Source organism: Chenopodium quinoa, unplaced genomic scaffold, assembly GCF_001683475.1.
Source record: "Chenopodium quinoa cultivar QQ74 unplaced genomic scaffold, ASM168347v1, whole genome shotgun sequence".
Taxonomy (NCBI): Eukaryota; Viridiplantae; Streptophyta; class Magnoliopsida; order Caryophyllales; family Amaranthaceae; genus Chenopodium; species Chenopodium quinoa.
The window spans coordinates 1148317-1168708 of NW_018744092.1; the positions used below are offsets into that span (position 1 = coordinate 1148317).

General features: G+C 32.0%; 1 protein-coding gene across 2 annotated transcripts; it reads right to left on the reverse strand.

Annotated features, from left to right (window-relative positions):
• Nucleotides 1-1416: 1416 nt before the first annotated feature.
• LOC110691767 (E3 ubiquitin-protein ligase RZFP34-like) lies at nt 1417-6156 on the reverse strand. Of its 2 annotated transcripts, none has more exons than XM_021868710.1 (12): nt 5906-6152; nt 5308-5395; nt 5155-5214; nt 3991-4023; nt 3818-3895; nt 3658-3701; nt 2926-2966; nt 2754-2836; nt 2535-2626; nt 2103-2172; nt 1936-1974; nt 1417-1854 (listed from the first exon to the last, which is right to left on the reverse strand). In XM_021868710.1, exons 1-12 carry the CDS (start codon nt 6013-6015, stop codon nt 1750-1752), a joined length of 843 nt encoding a protein of 280 aa, XP_021724402.1. In that variant the 5' UTR covers nt 6016-6152; the 3' UTR covers nt 1417-1749. The 2 variants fall into 2 exon arrangements, with proteins under 2 accessions (XP_021724402.1, XP_021724403.1); XM_021868711.1 differs by having other exon boundaries at nt 1716-1854; nt 2066-2172; nt 5906-6156.
• Nucleotides 6157-20392: the final 14236 nt, after the last annotated feature.

Sequence of the window (20392 nt, forward strand, 5' to 3'; positions counted from 1 at the left end):
TATTTTTACAATAAACATGATTTCAATTTAAAAGAGAAAATTCATTTAGTAATATATTAATCAAAATTTTCATTTTTGTAAATATGAAACTGTAAACCTTAAACTGAATTTTTTTTAAGGAAAAATTGTATACATTTATTTACATAAAGTAGTATTAAAATAGCATTGCAATATGTTACAATATAAAAGTTAGTAATAACTGTGCGTTGCACGAGACTTAAGCTAATTAACTATTAAAGCAAATAACATTTGTTCTACAAATGTGTGCTAGTTCATTAGCCTTTGAAACTTGATTCGACCCACTTCCAATGCAAGTTTTCAATAAGTTGCCTATCTTCATATAATTTCACGCACTGTCCAAAACAAATTGATCTCTACTTTGTTTATACGTTGGAGTCTAGTAAGAATGTATGATTTTTCAAGCTTATCTAACAAATATTTAAATCAAGATCGATATGAAAATAACTTGAACATACGAAAATTGAACCAATCTTTAAATTTGTGATGCAAATATATATCACGAATTTATTATATTAAATTACTCTTTTTGGGTTTTAATATTTGCAACAATTTGACTTATTATTAATGAATAAATGTTATTATGCAATATATTATTGAATTAGTTACCAGGTTTATCTTTATAATACTTCCTCCATTTTTTTCTCTCTCTCATATCGCATGGGCCTCTTTACTTAGAAAGTATAATTTTTTTAACAACTTTTACTACAGAGTAATACATAGTTAATGATATTAATGATCAAAGTTTGTGCCGATCAATGTGATGTAAAAAAAAAAAGAAAAAAAGGTTGTATACTTTGTAGTTTGCAAACACATTATTTTGGATGAGGACACCTATTGCTCGAAGTATTCATAAGTTTTTAAGATTAGGTTAGTAGCTTAGGATACTAATCACTCAATGTATAACGTTAATGAATCAACCTTTTATAATAGTAATTCTATAAAAAAAAAAAAAAAAAAAGCAATTTGTATATGGTTAATGATATATTGATATTATTGGCCAAAGTTGCAGGTACATAAGTGCAACATGGTGAAATAACTAAAAAGAATCATTTCTTAGTATGGCTTAGTGACAACAAGTTGTAATGTGTGCAAATGTGCATGTTGCTAAACTAGTCAAAAACTCACCCAAACCATGATTAATTTGGCCGAATCCAAAGTGACCGGAAAGACACCCAATTTTGATTCACTGACACATTGGCCTAGCATTACCCATATAACCTTATTGGCCAAATATGATATGACCCAACCCAAACCCGATCAAATACTTGATTCAACTACCCATTATTTCATCACTAAAATTAAGTAAAATCATTCAGAGTCCACAGCCAACCATAATCATAGGCTAAAATGCTGATCTTGATGAGCTATGCGCCTGTGCTGCTGTATGAGATCAACTAAATAATGCAAGCACTACATATATTTCCACAAACGGTAAGCTATAAAGAAAAGAATGACGGCATGATGCCTTACTCAATAGATGAATTGCAGCCCTTAATAAACAACAATGGTAAGAATAACAGTCTTATATAATAATGATATTAATCTCATTCCCAGATTCCCTTTTTCTAAGTGTAAGAAACCTGAATCTACTGACGAATCTGAGCTCTCTCAGCACCGTATTTCCCTGGTACGATTTTTATCAAAAAGCAACATGGGAACTATGAGTTCCAATAATGTGCTTTCCATCTTTCAACCTTTGAAAATTGAATTCGGACTTGTAGGAGCTCATCATATCAACTTTGTGTTGTAGGAGCAGCAGTTTAAGCATTTATGTGCCAATACGTGGTACTGGACTTCAGAACTAGCCTCACAGTCGTTGCAAAGAATTCGCACCTAATAATGTCCGCAAGGAAAACAATTTAGGTTGCATAAACCAAAACTTCTGAAGTATACTTAAGACAAATAGTCACTTACCATCCTCTGACATTCTTCAGGCAATAGCGTGGTTGCTACCTGGAACATTGTGATTTATTGGATGCCAAGGTTAAACTCAGTGCACAAGAGAGAACAAAGACATGAAGAACTGCTGGTAAAGAGAGTATACATTTGGACGGAAGCAGCTTGAGATATTGAATACAAACCTCTTCATCGAGTTTCCTCCAGACTTTCGACATATCACACATAGACTTCAAGCAAATAGGGCATGCATACCTGCAAGAGTAAATATCAAATGGCTGAAAATAGGTGCCAGAAATGTATTCACTGCTATAATTATTATAGCTATATTAGGCTCTAAGAGTTTTATGTAAGGTTGTGAGTTCAAGACAAATTGCGTTTTTTTCTATCCTTCTTATTACTCTGAACATAAAATGAAGTATCTACATTCTACCAAAAAGAAGATATTGATATTGATTCAGGGAATCTCAAAGACTCCAATCTCTTCCAGATTTTTCAGAACAGTTATTATCCGTAAACTGTTTTAAGAAACTCTCGAAAAATTTATTGATTGATAGCTTGAAAACTAAATGTTTAACAAAAAACAGTGTGAAAGATCAAGGTCCTGTTTTTCTTACTGATAATGCTGTTCCATCTGTTTAGCACATTCTAAATGCATTGTATGCCCACAAGAAAGTACACTAATTTTCCTTGTTGTATCAAATATATACTGCAAATATAGAAATGTGGCAGCAATGTTAATGACATAAAGCTAACATACTGAAGTATTCTTTAGATCATTAGACAGACATAAGTCACAGAAAACCTAAAGGAAAGATCGGAGGAAGAATTCCAACCTCACAACAAACAGGGCAATTATGATGCATTGCTTTCTCCAAGCACTTGTGTGTACCCTTCATAATATTTGAATAACAACAGCCTAATCATAGTGAGATGTAAAACAGTTACATATCTTAGAACCGACATAAAAAGGCTTAGAGAGTTTCAAGCAAGTTTCTATGGTCTAACCACATGATGAACAATGAAAGAAGTTTTCTTTGCCTCCAGTCCTGCACAAAAAGAACCATTCAGAGATGAATATAAAAAATTCACAATTCTTTCTAGTAATAAACACCAGTTACATGTGATCAAAATAACAAAACTGCCTACATTTCAGAGAAAAACTAGGAGGAAACTTTGATAAAAAAAAGAAAATGCCAATCTAGTGTCTGGCCATGACAAATATTATGTAACTGATTTTACAGTGGATAAAACTATGAGTTGGTGACACTGTGATGGGAACTAGAATTAAAAGCATTGACCACAAACTGTTTCAAAAAAAGACTAACATCATCAAAGAGAAGTGGCCATCATCGTTGCTGAATACTGGCATTGAATCCCATCTTAGCAACCATTCTATTTAAAACTAATACAAGTATATGCTTCCTGACAAATGAGGTTTCTGTGACTATTGTTCCATGAGGCTATGACAAATACATTATTGTTTGATTTGTTCAACACTACATCAAAACTGAGTCCAGAAATATGTGCTCAATATAGCCTTTCTTCTAATTAATAATGTTGTCAAGAGAGTGGTTTAACAATAGAAAAGTGATTCTGAAGTCTGAACTTACAATTACAGAGTAGCATTCATTTTTCACAACAAAATTGCATCCTAGTTGCATATTTGTTTTATTTGTGTTTTAGATTAAAACAAAAAAAAAAAAAGTCATAAGAAAGAACATAAGTAAAGCCACATACCTGCAAATTCCACAGTCATCACAGTGGTACTGTTTCTTAGAGACCTGAAACACAATAACAGCAATTTTGTATCAAGATCTGCCCTGTAATTGTTAGCTATTATCATATCTAGATCAAAAGCAAGCGAGCATAGCTATTTAAAATTTACTAAGATGCTTACGTCATCATCAAAGAAATTGCATTTTGAGCAGAAGTACTTCCCCATAATAATCCCACAATTAGTACAGTTATGTTGAACCTGCAGCAGTCCGATTAAACATGAGTTCATTCTCTTTTTTAAGGTCCTAATACTACTGAATACCAATATCCATATTTAATAAACTTAGAACTTACATCTTGTTCTACACCACAGAGGGAGCATATAACCTGGAAAAAAACCACACGACACATTACCAAAGAAGGAAATGATGATCTAGTGATTAGGCAATATAAAGAATACTACTCCCTTTATAATAGGCCATATATGCTTGGGGGTAATCTTTAAGGTATTGAGACAAAATAAAATAGTTATCAGTTACTCATTTAATGTTCTCATCTCCATCAAGGTATCAAATCAATGTTGACTTTCATTTGAATGCTGGTTAAGCATAACCTTAATGAATGATATGGGAGAATCAAAATTTCAACTTACTATAACAAGAATTAAAATGTGGCTTATTATATAAGGACAAAGTAAGTAGAATTTATGCCCATGTTTGTCATTTAAAGAGAGATATTTAGAGCTGATATGAAGTTCAACTTTCCATATAGTGTGGGAAGTATGAACGCCTGATTAAAGCACATTGCTAAGTTTACGTAAATGACTTCATTTGTTACAAGCTTACAATCTCATTGACAGTCATGAAAATCAAACATAATCATCAACATGTACTTTTTTTGTCAACTTAGTACATAAAATAAATCAATTTAGTTTGAAATTCAGATAAATTCAGTTAATGGTGCAAATATTTGTTGTAAATTAAACTTGGGTAAACCCTTATTTTTCCCGGTCTTTAACCCTTATTTGAATTTAAATGGACTTACATTTTCTTAATTAAGTGACATTAAGATAAACAAAACAAGACTTTTTGGTTATGCCCTATATTCTAAGAAAATGTTGTTATTTACCATGAACTTTGGTCATCAGATTAATTCATTCAGTAAAAAGAATTTGGAAATTGACAATCGAATAGCTAATAGGGAAGAGGAATCTAAGTATCTTATGATATGAATGAAAAGGGCTCATAATATTTTTCGTAATGAAAGAAGCATTGGATGTGATTCTCATCAAATCCAGCCTATCCTTTTCCAAACTACGGAGCATTACTTTCCTAAAGTTTTCATAGTGACATATTTATTCTTTAAATCATTAGTCGTTCAGCTATACACTATTTGTCACCAACAATTAACAACCTTTTCTAGCTCACAGGAATAATCAAGACTTCTCAAGTAAGAACTTATAGATAAATTTAGCTTACACTTGAAGTAATTAACATTCAAAGCAAAGACAATGCAAACCTTTCTAATCTCATGTCGAGGAATATCATGTCGATCCAAAGCGTCGATTTCGAGAGAATTCTGAACAATTTTAGTGCAGGAGTGGTGTCAGAGTTCAGAACAACAAATTTCAAGTGTTTTAAGAGCTGTAAAATTAAGCAGCCAAAATATCACCTTTGCTTCATTGTGGCAATGTCTGCAATCAAATATCTCATTACAGCAAGGTGCTCTAATTTTACACCTTCTCTTATAATGCCTGCATCTGATTTTACAAACCCCAATCAAAGTCAAATGATTAGGCAATTTCCCACAAACCCAAAATCAGGGAACAAAAGACAAAACAGGCAGTTTCTAACAACAATAACAACAAACTAAATAAACCCCACAATTAAGTCTTCTTTTGTGGGGTTTATTTTAAATAGTCTTGATACCAGAATGTCACTAAACATAAACAATAAGTCCATCTGTTCAGAACAAGTTGTCGCATTGTCTTTACCTCTTGTAATCAACTATACGAGAGATTTTAGCCATTTTTTCTCGACATTGGAAAATAGTATACGTGACTTTTAATCTATGGTATAATCAAGATTTTCCCGGACATTTTAAAATAGTAGTAAAATTCGTAAATTTAACTGACTTCTAAGTTCTAATTCGGATGGGAAAATTGGCGAAAGTATCCGAAAATCAATCAACACAACAATTACTCAACTTCAAAAGGAAACAACCCCACTAAAATGCAGAAGAAAGCAGATGATTTAAAGATGAGATATACCCATAATTCCCAGATGAAAGCTCCATCAAATCGACAGAAGAAGATGATGAATTAACTGAAATTTGTTCTGGGCAATCCATGATTAATTGCGTCTCACACCCAAACTTCATTTTTTACAATGTAAGATACTTCAAAAAAATATCAATCAATCAGTTAATTAATTTCAAAAGTAGTACAAAAGTTGAAAAAAAAATGTTGATAAAACAGTGGTTATAGTGTAATTGTGTAAAGGCTGCGATTTTGAAGAGTGAATTTATATGAAATGCAGGATTTGGTCGACAGCACTAGTTGTCTTGGAAGCGCGTCAGAGCTGACGTGGAAAGGATAATACCTATCGAATTTAATTATGTTTAATGATTAATGATTGTCTTACAAATGTGGATATGTTTCTGTTGGCTAAACCCTTGGTTTTTTTCTTGATTGCTTGTAATGCAATTACAAGCTTTTGATGGATGACATAAGATATTTTTGCAAATGGGCATAATTTATGGAAAAGTTTTGTTTGGTTTGTCTAGGTTGATCTCTTGGTTATAAAGGTTGTTTCATTGTTTGAATAAGATTAGAGCGGTATGGGTTTAACTCAAACTAGTGTGTGAATTGATATCAATTTTGAGATTTGCTTGAGTGCGGTATGAGTCTATTAGAGCCTAAAAGCATGTTACTCCCTCTATTTTTTTTTTTTTAAGTGCCCTATTTTTTTAAAATGACCGTTTTTTTAAGTGTCTTATTATTAAAAGTGAAAACTCCAGTCACGTTATATATTATTTCTCTCTTTTCCTTTTAACTTCATCACCATTTAATAATATTTCATCCCTCTCACATTATTCATAGTGGTCCCCATTTATATTTCTCTCTCTTACTTTTTTCAATTTTTTTATTCCTAACCATACCTACCCTTATATTATTTTATTCATTTACCTAAAAAGTATGTGCTCAAGGGTATGGGACACTTAAAAAAAAACGGAGGAAGTAATTGGTATTACGGTTATGTGTGGATATAAGAGAAATTCTCTGCCTCTAATAATACTTGAGTTATTAATGACTCTAATAATGTTTGTTTTTAGAAATTGTGCTTAAATGGTAGGGAGTACGGTATCACCGTGTCACAAAAATGGTAGGGAGTACTGTATCACTGTGTTACAAATAAAATACTTCTTCATTAATACCAACAAACACAAAATCATTTGTTGGCATCAATAGATTTTTTGTTGGTAATACCATCAAAGTATTGTTTTATACCAAGTGTTATTTAGGTCATTACTTAAGTTATTAATGGCTAAGAAATGCTCGAGGACATAGTATGTACGTAAATAGACATGTTGAGTTGCTCATTTTTTAAAATGAAAGAAAAAGGGTTCATGTTGTGCAACGGTCTATTCTTTGAAAGGACATAGTATGTACTGTATCAATAGTTTTTTGTTGGTATACCATCAAAGTATAGTTTTACACCAAGAAAAAGGACATAGTACGTATCAATAGAATTTTTGTTGGTAATACCATCAAAGTATAGTTTTATACCAAGTGTTATTAGAGTCATTAATTACTAAAGTTATTAATGGCTAAGAAATGATCGAGGACATAGTATGTACATAAATAGACACATTGAGTTGCTCATGTTTTAAAATGAAAGAAAAAGGGTCCATGTTGTAAAACGGTCTATTCTTTGAAATGTCAACTACTATACACGATATTGTATGGAATCAATCAAGTCGCCTAAAGATAGTTGGGGGTTTTGTCAGGTCATGTCTCATATCAGGTTCACGTGTCTTGCACCTAGCTAAGATTTCACTATGTGTTATGCAAAGTTTTTCAAAAGAGCATTATCTCAAGCACACCTAAAGCCCACATGCTACTATGTCATGTCGTGCCGTGTCGTGCTAGTGTGTCTAAGACAATATAATTTATTTTGCATGTTTTTGTCGTACTTCTTCAAAAACAAAATGTGGCCCAACATGCAAAGCAACATGTTATGCCGTGTTTTTTGTGTTGGGCCTTGTCATGCCACGTGCTAGCACGTCCCAATGTCATCTTTAGTCATATTTAGGCTCAACATTCCATCAATTACTAGTTCGTTATGTTGACAAAACTAGTGAGAGATACGACATAATGTAGGACCTGCTTTAGAAAAAGATGTTTAATATATTCCATCCAACACTATATTGAAAATTTAAAATTGAAACAAAACTAATAATTTGCATTTAATATAATTTTTCTTATATATTAATTAGCATATAGATATATATGCTATAACTATGTGATGTTGATGTGAAGAGCTAAATGATGTGGATGGGAAGAGGTTCAGAATAATTAATTTGATCAATTTTTCTAACTATTGGTTTGGTTTATTTTACAAGTCAAAAGGATATATGATATACATGATGAATAGCATTATTATGTCGTGAACTCAATAACATAGGGTTAAGCGTATACTAGGAGTCTGTGTAAAAAAAAAAAGGCGTATATTAGGAGTCATGTTAAGATTTTATTTATTATAGGGATTATTTTAGTTTAAACCTTATACAGGTAGTAATGTAATACATTATAATGGAGTGTGTTTTTGTAGCGTAATAAAACAACATAAATAAAGTTTTTTCAGTGGAATTTATTCTGTTTCAAGAGTAATACACAAACATTAGTTTTTTTTTTTTTTTTTCCGGTAGTGACTAAAATTAATAATTGAATACCTTATTCAAGAGTGTTTGTTGTGATTCAAGAACCAACTAGTACTTAGGCCCGAGCGATGCGCCAAGTTTTCGCATTAATTTCATGATTAAAATATAAATTAATTAAAACCGTCGTGGTTACAATAAATGACAACAAAAAAGTGTAAAGTACTTTTCTTAAAAAAAAAATTATTGTCTTCTATAGTTTCCAGAAAAAAAAAAAAAAAAAAAAAAAACTGAAAACAGATGGACCCTAAATCAATGAGGACAACGACATGCAATCCCCTTAAAGCTGATATAGCCCAGTTCAATTACAATCAAAAGGCCTACACGCCATGGATTGAGAGGTCCTCTTTAAAGTCCAACGAAAACCAAAGTACTTCAAGGCCTTAATGCCTTACACTATGTTTGGATAGAGAGAAATGGAGGGAAACGGAGGGATGCATAATCCATTATTTGGATATCTAATGTAAGGAGGAAAGGGGAAAGAAATGGAATGATCCATTTTCTTTCCATTTTTGACAAAATAAATCCCTCCATTGTTAGAGATATTTGGAAGGAAAATGGAATGTCATCTTCTTCCTCCCCTCCTCTCCCTTTCCATTCCCTCTTTTTCCTCCCCTTCCCTCTTTTTCCTTCCCCTCCCTTTCCCTCCACTATTGTTATCCAATCATAGTATTAAGGATTTTTTTACATTAAAATCTCAATTTCTAGCACAAGTTACGTAACATCTTAGATCTCAAAATCAGATTTTAGAAGAGGGTGAAAGTTTTGGTTTTCGGTTTGGATTTGGGACATGTTCAATGCAATCCTAAATAAAATTTGATTTTTGGAATTTGAGTCCAATTTAATCTGAAATTTCACCAAAGCCAATCTAATTATGGACTAGTTAGTTTGGATTTAATTTGAAAATCCATATCAATTAAAACATCTCTATTTTAATTAGAAGCCTAAAAAAATTAACCTATGAATCCTATTCCAAATAATAAATAAATTAACCTTTACAAGCCTAAACACTAACCCACAAGCCTTACAAAATCCTTGAAAACTTATTACCATTTCTTAAAAGTATAAATAAAACTTATATATATATTATACTCCCTTCGTTTCGTAATAATCAAAATACTTTCCTTTTGTATACATTTCATAATAATTGCAACACTTTCTGATTTGGTTAAGACTCACTACTATTTTATTATTTCTCTCTCCCGTTGATTCTACTTAAATACTGTATTTTTATTATTTCTCTCTCCTTATTACTCCACTTATACTACTTTTAGTTATTTTTATTATTTCTCTCTAATAATTAAATATATTAAATATATCTTCATTATACTATATGGTGTAATATTCACTCTATGATCCATATCTTATAAATTTCCCAAAAATTTTGTGCAAGCCTCGTTGTTGCAATTATTACGAAACAGAGGGAATAACTCTTAAAATGAATTGATTTATATTAATTGTTCAATTTTTGAATCCAAACACCCTTAATCAATTATGATCAGAAAATTCTATTTTAGAATTAATTTAAGTCCAATACTATCAGATTTAAAATTAATCAAATATAAATTGCTAAACCGATCAGAAAATTCAATTTTTGAAATAATTTAAATCCAATACTATCCGATTCAAAATTTAATCAAATATGAATTGCTAAATCGATTTGGATTGAATTGGACTTTGGATACAATCCAAATAACTTTCACCCTTAGATGTATCCATTGTAGACTTGGTAGTTCATACAATAACCATAAATGAAAATGTAAGCTTGAAATTGTAGCCCAATATATAAGGTTCAAAACCCAAGATCTCATACATGTAGGCCCAAATATCATAGAATTGAATCCAAAAATCTATGGCCCAAATCCCAAATTTTGTGACCCGAAACCCAAATTTTAAAACCCAAAATTGCTGAAAGAAAATAACAATACATCTTTCTAAACCGTAAATCAAAACTTAAAAGTTATCGTACACCACTAATTTGTCGAACCATCCTATTTCGATTTTAATTAATAAGAAATTAAATTAATGTTTGTGATTATCTTGAGTATTCGGCTTGCGTAGAACACGTGAATGCATGTGGTTTATGCACATTTGAAGTATGAATAACAATTTGTTTAGAGGAAATAATAATAACAACAATTTAAATTAAAGATTAGCGACATGAATTAAGCCACCTGCAGGTGGCATGCTTCGCCAATTGCACCATATTAGGAAAGTACTAGCCATAGATTAATTAAATAATCAATTAAATTGAAGGGATTAATTAGTAAGGAATCTGTAAATCGAAATCCGACAAGATCATACATAAGTAGATTTTTGGGTTAGTAAGTAGATGACATATTTTGTCACATAGTTAGTTCAACTAATTATTGATTAAACAAATAAATCCCATGGGAAAGAACAGTAAACTGAATTAAATGATTTATCCCAGAAATGTGGAATTCAAGAATCGAAGACTTGATTCATTGTTTCAATGCTACGTGTCGATTGTCTTTTCTTGGGAAATTAAATTATTACACAACGTAATAATTTAAGGTTCTATGTAATTTTAAAGGCATAATACATTACAGAGTAATTAGTTTTCTTAATCTGCGGAGAGCATTGGACTAAACGTGGAGTACGTCAAAATGGCGTGTGCTTTGATACAATGAGTGTAATGCATATAAGAAGTACTTGTATACTTCTCCTGGCCTGTTATATAATAATTGTAATAAGGGGGATTTTTCTGTGTGGCTCACACCGTGTGATCGGAGTTGTTTGATTTACTCGGTCAGGGTTATTCGAGTTACTCCTAACAAGGTAACCTCTCAAGTAACCTTTGACCGAGTAATCCCTCAAGTAATTCCTGACCGAGTAATCCCACAAGTAACCCCTGACTGAGTAACCCCTGACCGAACCCCTAACCGAGTAACCCTTGACCGAACCCCTTAAGTAAACCCCTGACCGAGTTACTCAAGTAACCCCAACCACACGGTGTGACCAGCCAAATATAAAAATTTATGTTGTAATTAGAGGTGGGCATGGGCCATGCCGGCACGGGCCCAACATGAGATTGGCCCGGCCCGGCACGAGCCCTCTAGCGGCACGGTGACCGAGGATTGGGTCGTAGGCCGTGCCGTGAACACGATTATATGAATCTGGCGCGAGCACGGCACGAACCCGCTGGCGGCACAGTAGTTTCGCCCACCAGGCACGGTCATAAAATAACATAAATAATAATAAAGAACTATAATAATAATAATAATAATAATAATAATAATAATAATAATAATAATAATAATAATAATAATAATAATAAAAAGAACAATAATAATATGATAATAAAAAAAACATAAACATAAATTAATAAAATTATTTAAATAGTATATCCATTTTAAAAGTTGTTCAAAAAAAAATTATGGACGGCTCGGTGTCCAGCACGGCATGGTACACCAGGCACATGGGTCGTGCCGTGCCGTGGGCTGGGGTGTGCTAAATGGTGGCCCGACACGGCACGGCACGCCAAGATGCAGGCACGGCGTCGGCATGGCACGACATGGCACGAGCCACCACCAAACACGACGAGGCACGGCCCATGACGGCCCAGCACGGCACATTGCCCACCTCTAGTTGTAATAAAGGGTGAGATTGGATTTTGAGATGCATGCTTTGTAAATGACGAGACAAATAGAGAGAATGAAAAAGTTTCTTATTACAAAGAATTGAAACTCATTAATTATTGCAACTACTTTGTATTATGGAACACAAATTCTTATATATGGCTGCTGTGGTCAGCCATTATAGGGGTTATTTCGTTAGTTTAATTAATTGGAGTTACTTGGTTAGCGTTAAAGGGGTTACTTGTCAGTGTTATAGGGTTATTCGGTCAGTGTTATAGGGGTTACTCGGTCAATATTACAGGGGTTACTTGATCAGTGTTATAAGGGTTACTTTGTTCTTTTATAAGTGGTTACACGGTGTGGCCAGCCACACACAAGACGGGTTGATTATGGAATAGGAATATTTTATATTTGTATACAAAACCTATTATTATAATAAATACTCGGGTAGTTAAAGAGGAATCCGAAGTTTATCACCCAAATAAAAACTTTGTATGTTTATCTAGTGGCAATTAGGTAGGTAAATAATTTGCTTTGATATTGGTGCAATAATACACCTTCCAACTTTTTCTGCACATAATTTTGTTTTTCTTGCTCCATCATTAATGGAGAAAGGTCACATCCAATTCAACAAATGAAAGCTCATTTTTAATGAAGAAAGCTATGGAGATTATTGAGAAAGCTCACCTACCCTTTAAGGGTTAACCATGCCCTAAATTACTCCATTTTCCTTATGGTTCATAGGAAGAAGATGAAGGTGGTGGTCCCTGGTGAAGAAGATGAAGTCTTTAAGGGTTAACCACTCCGTTAATGTCGGTGTGGATTCGCATGAGGAAGATGAAGATGAAGATGGTGGTCCCTGGTTGGCTCATAGGAAGAAGATGAAGGTGGTGGTCCGTTTGTAGGTAAGAGATGAAGGTGGTGGTCGGTTTCTGGTTGTACTGTGGATCGAAGGAGGGAGGAGATGAAGGAAGAAGATGGCGGTGGTTTTGATGGTATTCACAGTAGGAAGAAGGAGATGATTGAAGGAAGAAGAAAGAGGATGAATTTACAAATTTGCCCTTCACTTTATTGTGAAAATGACGATTTTAACCCTTGATATACTTGGAAAAGTTTAAGCATATTAACTGGGCCTGCCTCGTAGTTAAACAATATTGTCCCAATTCAGATTAATTTGATTTGGAGAGTCTAAATTAGAATGTTAGTGTAAAGAGACATAAATTTCGAACCTAAACGATATTAAAGGAATTTTTTTTTTGGATGATAAAACAACAACAAGGTAATAGGGAGCTAAGTGATGAGGTCTTTAATTTGGAGAAAATTCAAATATCTCTCTGAGATAAATATGTAAATATATCTCCTCTCACAACATAATTCTTTTATTTTATTTGATTTTTTAAATAATAAAAGTGAAATAGTAATTAAGTGACATAGAAAGAAATGCATAAAGTTGTGAGAGGAGATAAACTAAAATGTTAATCTTAGAGATTAACTTGGACTTCGATTCCTCTTTAATTTGTGACTTGTTTTAATACGTTCCTAAATTTATAAAACACTATTATATTTACTAAATCATTCTTCACATTTTTTTTTTTTTACGAAAAATCATTCTTCACTCATCATCCACAAAACTGTTAACAAAAATAATAGGTAAAGCAAAACATGTTGCATTTTTGTTAGCTAATCAATATTTTCCGCAAAAAAAATATATTACTCCGTTTAAGAATCAAGTTTTCAATAGGTAAAGCAAAACATGTGCATTTTTGTTAGCTAATCAATTTTTTTCTGCAAAAAAATATATTACTCCGTTTAAGAATCAAGTTTTCAATTATTAGTATAGATAATTGATGGGGGAGAAGTCCATAAACCAAAGTCCACAACAAGGTTCCATTCTTAAATTAAACCAATTGATAATAGGAGAATTAACCCGTTTGGATTATAAACTGAAAACCCTTTGCTTTCTTTTTCAACGTGGGACAAAATACTACTCACACTTGAAGCTAACACTTGTTTTCTTCACTTTAAACAAATATGGAGTAATATTAAATATAAACATTTTAAGTTCATAAGTTAAATATAGCAAAAATAAGTTAGGTTAAGTAAAAAAAAAAAGTTGCTTTGAGCAAAAAAAATTAAGTTTAATAAAAAATAATTTTATCAATAAAATTCGATAACTTTAAAGGACAAATAAGAAATACGAAGTATATAATAACGACTCAGTAAAATAATTTAAATCTAGCCAAAATATTTTAATTGCAATAAAATTAATTTAAATTCAGCGCATATAATTTAAATCCGGCGTATACAAGGTAAAGAGAATGGGTCCATAGTGGTAGTAAATTACTATGTTATATACGAAGTACTTGCTAAATCGTAATACTCAAAAATTTAGTTTACTACTAAAGAGTTAACTAAGTTTCATTCTAAAATTGCAAGTAATGAAATCCATGCATCACGTGCTTAACCAAAAAAAAAAAAAAAAAAAAAAAAAAAAAAAACTCCGTAATCTAGAAATACATTTAATGACTTAAGGCATCGTTGGAAGTCAAAAACTAATCTTCATTACAAATTACAAATAAAAAATATACGCCCCATTTCTTAAAAATTGCAACCGTTTATATAAGCTCACCAAATCTAAGCTGTCACTTTAGAATTAACCTTTTTACAGTTATAGACTCATTCAGCTATTTGGTCAACCAGTATTGATTTCATGGTACAATCATCAAATCATTCATAGGAAGCCAATCCTCTAATTTGAATCATCATCACATTATAAAAAGGTCGTCTAAAATTAAATCATGAAATATTGGAGCAAAATACAATAAGAAAGTATTAGGAGCCCATAATTTTTTTTAGGAAAAATTGACCGCAACTACACCAATTATTACAAAGGTGTGTTTAACAGCACAATTTTGTAAGGGTGCGATTTACATCACAAACTATGTACTTGGGTGCACGTAGCAATATGAATGACACCAATGAACTAAGATTTCATGGGAAAAGTGGAATCTTTATTATTTTATTATTGTTTAAATATTGTTTAAACTTACATGATTTTCCATTACGCATGACTAAGTTAGCTTTTACTTCTACTAAATATTTTCATTTAAACACTTCTTAATCTCCACCATTAAAGCGAATCCCTTCAAAAAGTTTTCACTATTATTTTCCTTTGTTCGCTTTTCATCAATTACTTTTTTTTTTTTATATATCGATTTCATGTGATTGATTTAGTTACCTCTCCTTTCTCCATTTAGTCAAATACTAAATTGATAAATAAAAGAAAATCATCTGAAAACCATTTCGTTCCTCAAATTTTAGGATAAAAAGTCTATTTCTAATACCATGCAAGCTCACAAAATGTTTCAAAATACTTAATTCTTCAAAAAGCAATTTCAGAATTAGATTTTAGGATAGACCGAATTGTTCTTTTTTTCTTGGTTTTCAATGTACAACACTTTAATGGTGGAGGTTGAGAGAGATAGTAATTTAAAGGGAGAAAATTAAATACAGGAAGAGGAAACTAAGACAATCACATGAGATGTTAAAAAAAAGTAACCGAAGAAGCAAACGAAGGAAAATAATGGCGAAAACTTTTTGAAATAATCCCTTTAATGATGGAGGTTGAAAAGTGATGTTTAAAGGAAAACAATCAATGATGGAAGAGAAGACTACATAGTCAAGTGAGAAGGAAAATCAAGTAGGATGGAATTAAATAAAAAATATATTAAATTATGTATAAAAAGCATTAAAATATTGAATGAAAATTCTACTTTTCGATGAAATCTTAGTTTACTTGGTGTCATTTATGTTGTTATTTGCACCCAAGTGCATAGTTTGTGATGTGGAGTGCACCATCGAAAGATTGTGCTGCTGCACGCACCTTTATCATAGTTGGTGCTATTGCGGTCAATTTTTTCCTTTTTTTAATAGGGCGTTATACATATTCAAAGCTATTAATCTATTTTCTTTTTGTAGATTTTATTTGTAAATTTCAAAGCTTTTAATGCAAATTAATTGGAATGTAATACAAAATGTATTGGTTATATAAGAAAGAAAAATAAACAAGTAATATTTTGTTTCACTTGTCTCGTTATATGTATAGTTTGCAAATATCAATTTTTAAAATTACTAATAATACTTATTAAAATATACGGTATCAAATCAAGAGTACCTCTTATGGTAAGCTCATTGCTAAATTAACTTGTAATGCCACATATGATTTCAAGCTATACCCCTTTGTAGCTAATTTGTGTCCTAATATGGTTAACTACTTTTAAGTGATCCCCAAATTTTCATTTAGATTTTCAATTAAAATTTTTAATTTATTAATATATCCATCTCTCAGGTTTTGGAATTTTTTCAAGCAAATTTTTAGGTCCAATGGTCAAACTAATAGTTATAGACATCAAAAAATTGCAAGCAAGACCCTAAACTGGCTACAACCATTAAAATTGCTCTGATGATATACTAGATGCATGCGTGTACTAGAAACCGTGTTAATTTTGAAATAAGAATATAATTTTTAAAAAGTAGCAAAGAAATTATTACTAATTACTCGTACCACGAATAAAACCATTACCATAGTTAATCTTTAAGAGACTAAACTATAATTGTTAAATTAGAGAAGAATTGGAGATAACGGCTCAGCTTCTATTGATGTTCACAACGGTATATATAGTACAATCAATAGTCAACCTTAACTTGCTTAAACTCCATAACTTAACGGATATATATACCAAAAGATAACTATACAAAAGGAATATTAACATAACCAAAAGTTTAATCAACCTAGACTTTCTAATAATAATGGTTGCATTATTAGATCGATCAAGATCATCGAAATTCAAGCAAACCAATTACTATCTTGATTTCATTCTAATAGAGTTCATAAACCGATTCTGGGCTTCAACCATCAGCTTAACTTATTGATTGAATTGATCCTCTTACATGGTCTCCACCCCCCACTTTCAAGTGGAATATATATTTCGCGCTAGTCGCTGGGTATAAAGGGACTTATGCCGCATCCACACTTCAACGCCAAAGGAATCTCATGTAAGGGGGCGTGATAGAGTATTTAAACCGATTTTTGGGCTTCAACCATCAACTTACACTTTTGGTTGAGTTGGTCCTCTAACACATTCTTTACGACCGAGAAGTTGTTTCACTAGAATTATATTTAATGAAGCTAAAACTACTTGAAAAAGAGTCAGAAGAAATGATTCGATCTTGAACTGAGTAGGTTGGTAGTTGTTTAGAGCCGAAGAAGCTTCGGTCGCTAAATGATTGTGCCAACAGTTGTGGTCAAATGCCAAACATTGATATGGTAGTTGCAAAATCAACCTTTAAGTGATGTTGGTAATAAATTGTAGCGTTTGTTGAAATATTTTTTGGTGTGGTCCCAAAAATTGTCATTATCTAGCGACCAACTAAACAGATGCTATTTATGTGCGTAATTCATTCGTGCAACTGATGGAATATGCTGGTCGTTTAATTATTTCACGATTAGGTCATGCATTTTCTGTTCTTTGATAATTGATGACTTTGACATGTATGCGACTTTGGCATGACTTGATAAGAAAATTTTATTTTAATTAACGTGGATTTAAGTCTATTTGTTAACATTTCAGGCAGAAAAATTGTATTTCTAGTAAAGATGGCACTGGGTCGGGCTGGCCCAAGGCCCGGCACGGCCTGCACGAAAAAAGCCCGGCACGCCACGAGCACGGTGTAGGCACGACATGAGACGTTATTGTGCGTGCCGGGCCGTGGGCCGTCTTTATTTAGGAGAAGCGCGATAAGACACAACATGACTTGACCTGACACTACAAAACACGCTAAAATCAATGAAATTTTTCTTAGGCACGGAACCCTGGCACGATGGCACGTGGGACTGGCTGTTGCACGGGGCAAGCTTTTGAAAATTTCGGTCTGGCCCGGTACGGCACGAAACTCGTGGGTTGAGTCATGGGATGAGCCTAACTAAACTCAAAGCACGTGGATCCAACACGAGGCACAACCCGACACGATCCAGAGCCATCTTTAATTTCTAGTAATAAATTGTGGAATTTAGGTTGTGCTCTTAGACATGCTTTGAGCCAAAAGCATACTCAAAATTACAAAGTAACGGCATTATACCTGATACAAATTAAAGTGATTGGCCGGTTCACAACATTGCGGTGTGATGGTACTTGTCCTTTTCACTGTCCTTAATTATTGGAGACAGCTGATCGTGCATGACTGCGTGGTAATTTAGTTGACAATATATAAAATAATCTTGAACTCCATTCAATTTTTGTTGAATTTTCTTGTTGATAATTCCCTTTGTCAAAAATTGTTACTCACGTAGACTATAAAAGACAATTACAAAGTACAATACAATTGTTTGGGGAACAGAATATATTGTCACATTAGCTAGGATTTTATTTCGAAAAATGTACTACGAGAGTATCTAAAAAGGTAGAAACGGGATGAAAGAGGACACCTATACTGAAAAATAATATTTTATTGAATTCATAGTGAATAATAATGAGAGGTAGAAATATAATAATATGACAATTAATTTTTTTTATCTAGTTCGACCTATAGCTATATTTTAGCAATTAGGACCACATATTTCGCATCAACAGAAAAAAGACTGGCATCTGTAAGAGCAAAAGACCTACATACATAATTTTAGTACTATAAAACACTATATTGAGTGACTATCTGTAGTAATGTTTTGTATTATACAAACAAACAACAGTAATCACACAAAATAATTGACGTTGTTAAATAATTGATAAATGAGATAAAATATAAATTTGCAGGATTTTATTTGAGGCAGGTTCTATTTGCATTAATATTTATGTCTTTATCAAATTAAAGTTTAGCTAATTAATCCTCTAAGAATCGATTCTTAAGATGATGAAGCGTACACTAACGGTCACAAGACATCGACCCGCATACCGTTTTTCACATAATTATAATTAATTACTTCATATCTTAATTTAAATTTAGTGAATAAGCAAATCATATGCACTAATGATATTAATTAAAAAAACTGTATTTGTCGTATTAAGTAAATAAGTAATTATTCAATTTTGTCAACATATGGAGTTGAGAGTAGAGATTGGTTCCTCCCTATATACCACTATTCTTGTTCCATTCACACTAAGAAAGCATATTTTTATTCATCCCTTTTAGGTTAGTAATAGGTAAGCACTTGTTTTGAGAATAAGTAATTTGGCGTATTGAAAATTTTGTCACATATTTTACTCTCTTCTTCCTTAATTAAATGACAAGTTATACTTACAGTGCATATATTCTCATCGTCTAAAAAAGAAAAAGTTTCAAATGCAATAATTTCAAACAAGTGCAAAGCACGAAAATGTAATAAATTTCAATAAATTTCGATAAGTAAATCTAAGTAGTTCCAATAAATTTTAGACTAATATGTATATGGGAGGATAAAAGGTATATTTATCTTTGTCATAATATGCAAAAAAAATGAAATACGAGAAAATTCTATGACGAAGAACTCTATAGACCAAATTTAGACAAAAAGAGGGTAGAATTTAAAGGAACATAGGGTGTACATTACATGTACTTTGTATTTAATGACCGACTGATTATTTAAAAAATACTAATGAATTGTTTTATATTTCTAACACAGGAAAAATAAACAAACTCAATACAACAAAATTAATGTGGTTCACTAACAAAGTGGTAGCTAGTCCACCAAGCAACGTAGATGAAAATTTCATTGAACTTGAGAACAAGGTTCGTAATATAGAATAAAAGAGTTTATAATTTTATATAACACACCCAAATACATACGGAGTACTTTGCATTAGTTGCACATATAGTCAGGCATTTCATCAACTTAAAACGGTAGCCCAATCAAAATAAACATCATCATGGGGATTGGGGCACTCAATAGATTCTAGGTATTCTAACGATTTTTATGAATTACTTCCTCTATTCTATTGAGAAAGTAACAGCTAGACCTTTACGTCTGACTATGTACAGCTTAGATCATTATCATATATAATACTTTATTATAACAGTAAAAATGTACATAAAATAATATAGTATAACAATATACAAAGTATTTTGTATTATTTAATCCTTTTATAAAATTCCCTCCAAAAAATTTAACATTTACCCTTCGATACAGGGATTGAAGGAAATAGAGGAAAAAGAAGGGAAGGACAATGGAGGAGGGTGTATCTTTCATT

Excerpts from the sequence above, each read along its gene's own strand:
- LOC110691767 (XM_021868710.1), bottom strand. The coding sequence starts at position 6,015 with ATGAAGTTTGGGTGTGAGACGCAATTAATCATGGATTGCCCAGAACAA. Across the intron at positions 3,896-3,990 it reads TCTGTGGTGTAGAACAAGAT|GTTCAACATAACTGTACTAA; the intron begins GTAAGTTCTAAG and ends GGACTGCTGCAG. Across the intron at positions 2,837-2,925 it reads CTTTCATTGTTCATCATGTG|GCTGTTGTTATTCAAATATT; the intron begins GTTAGACCATAG and ends CACTATGATTAG.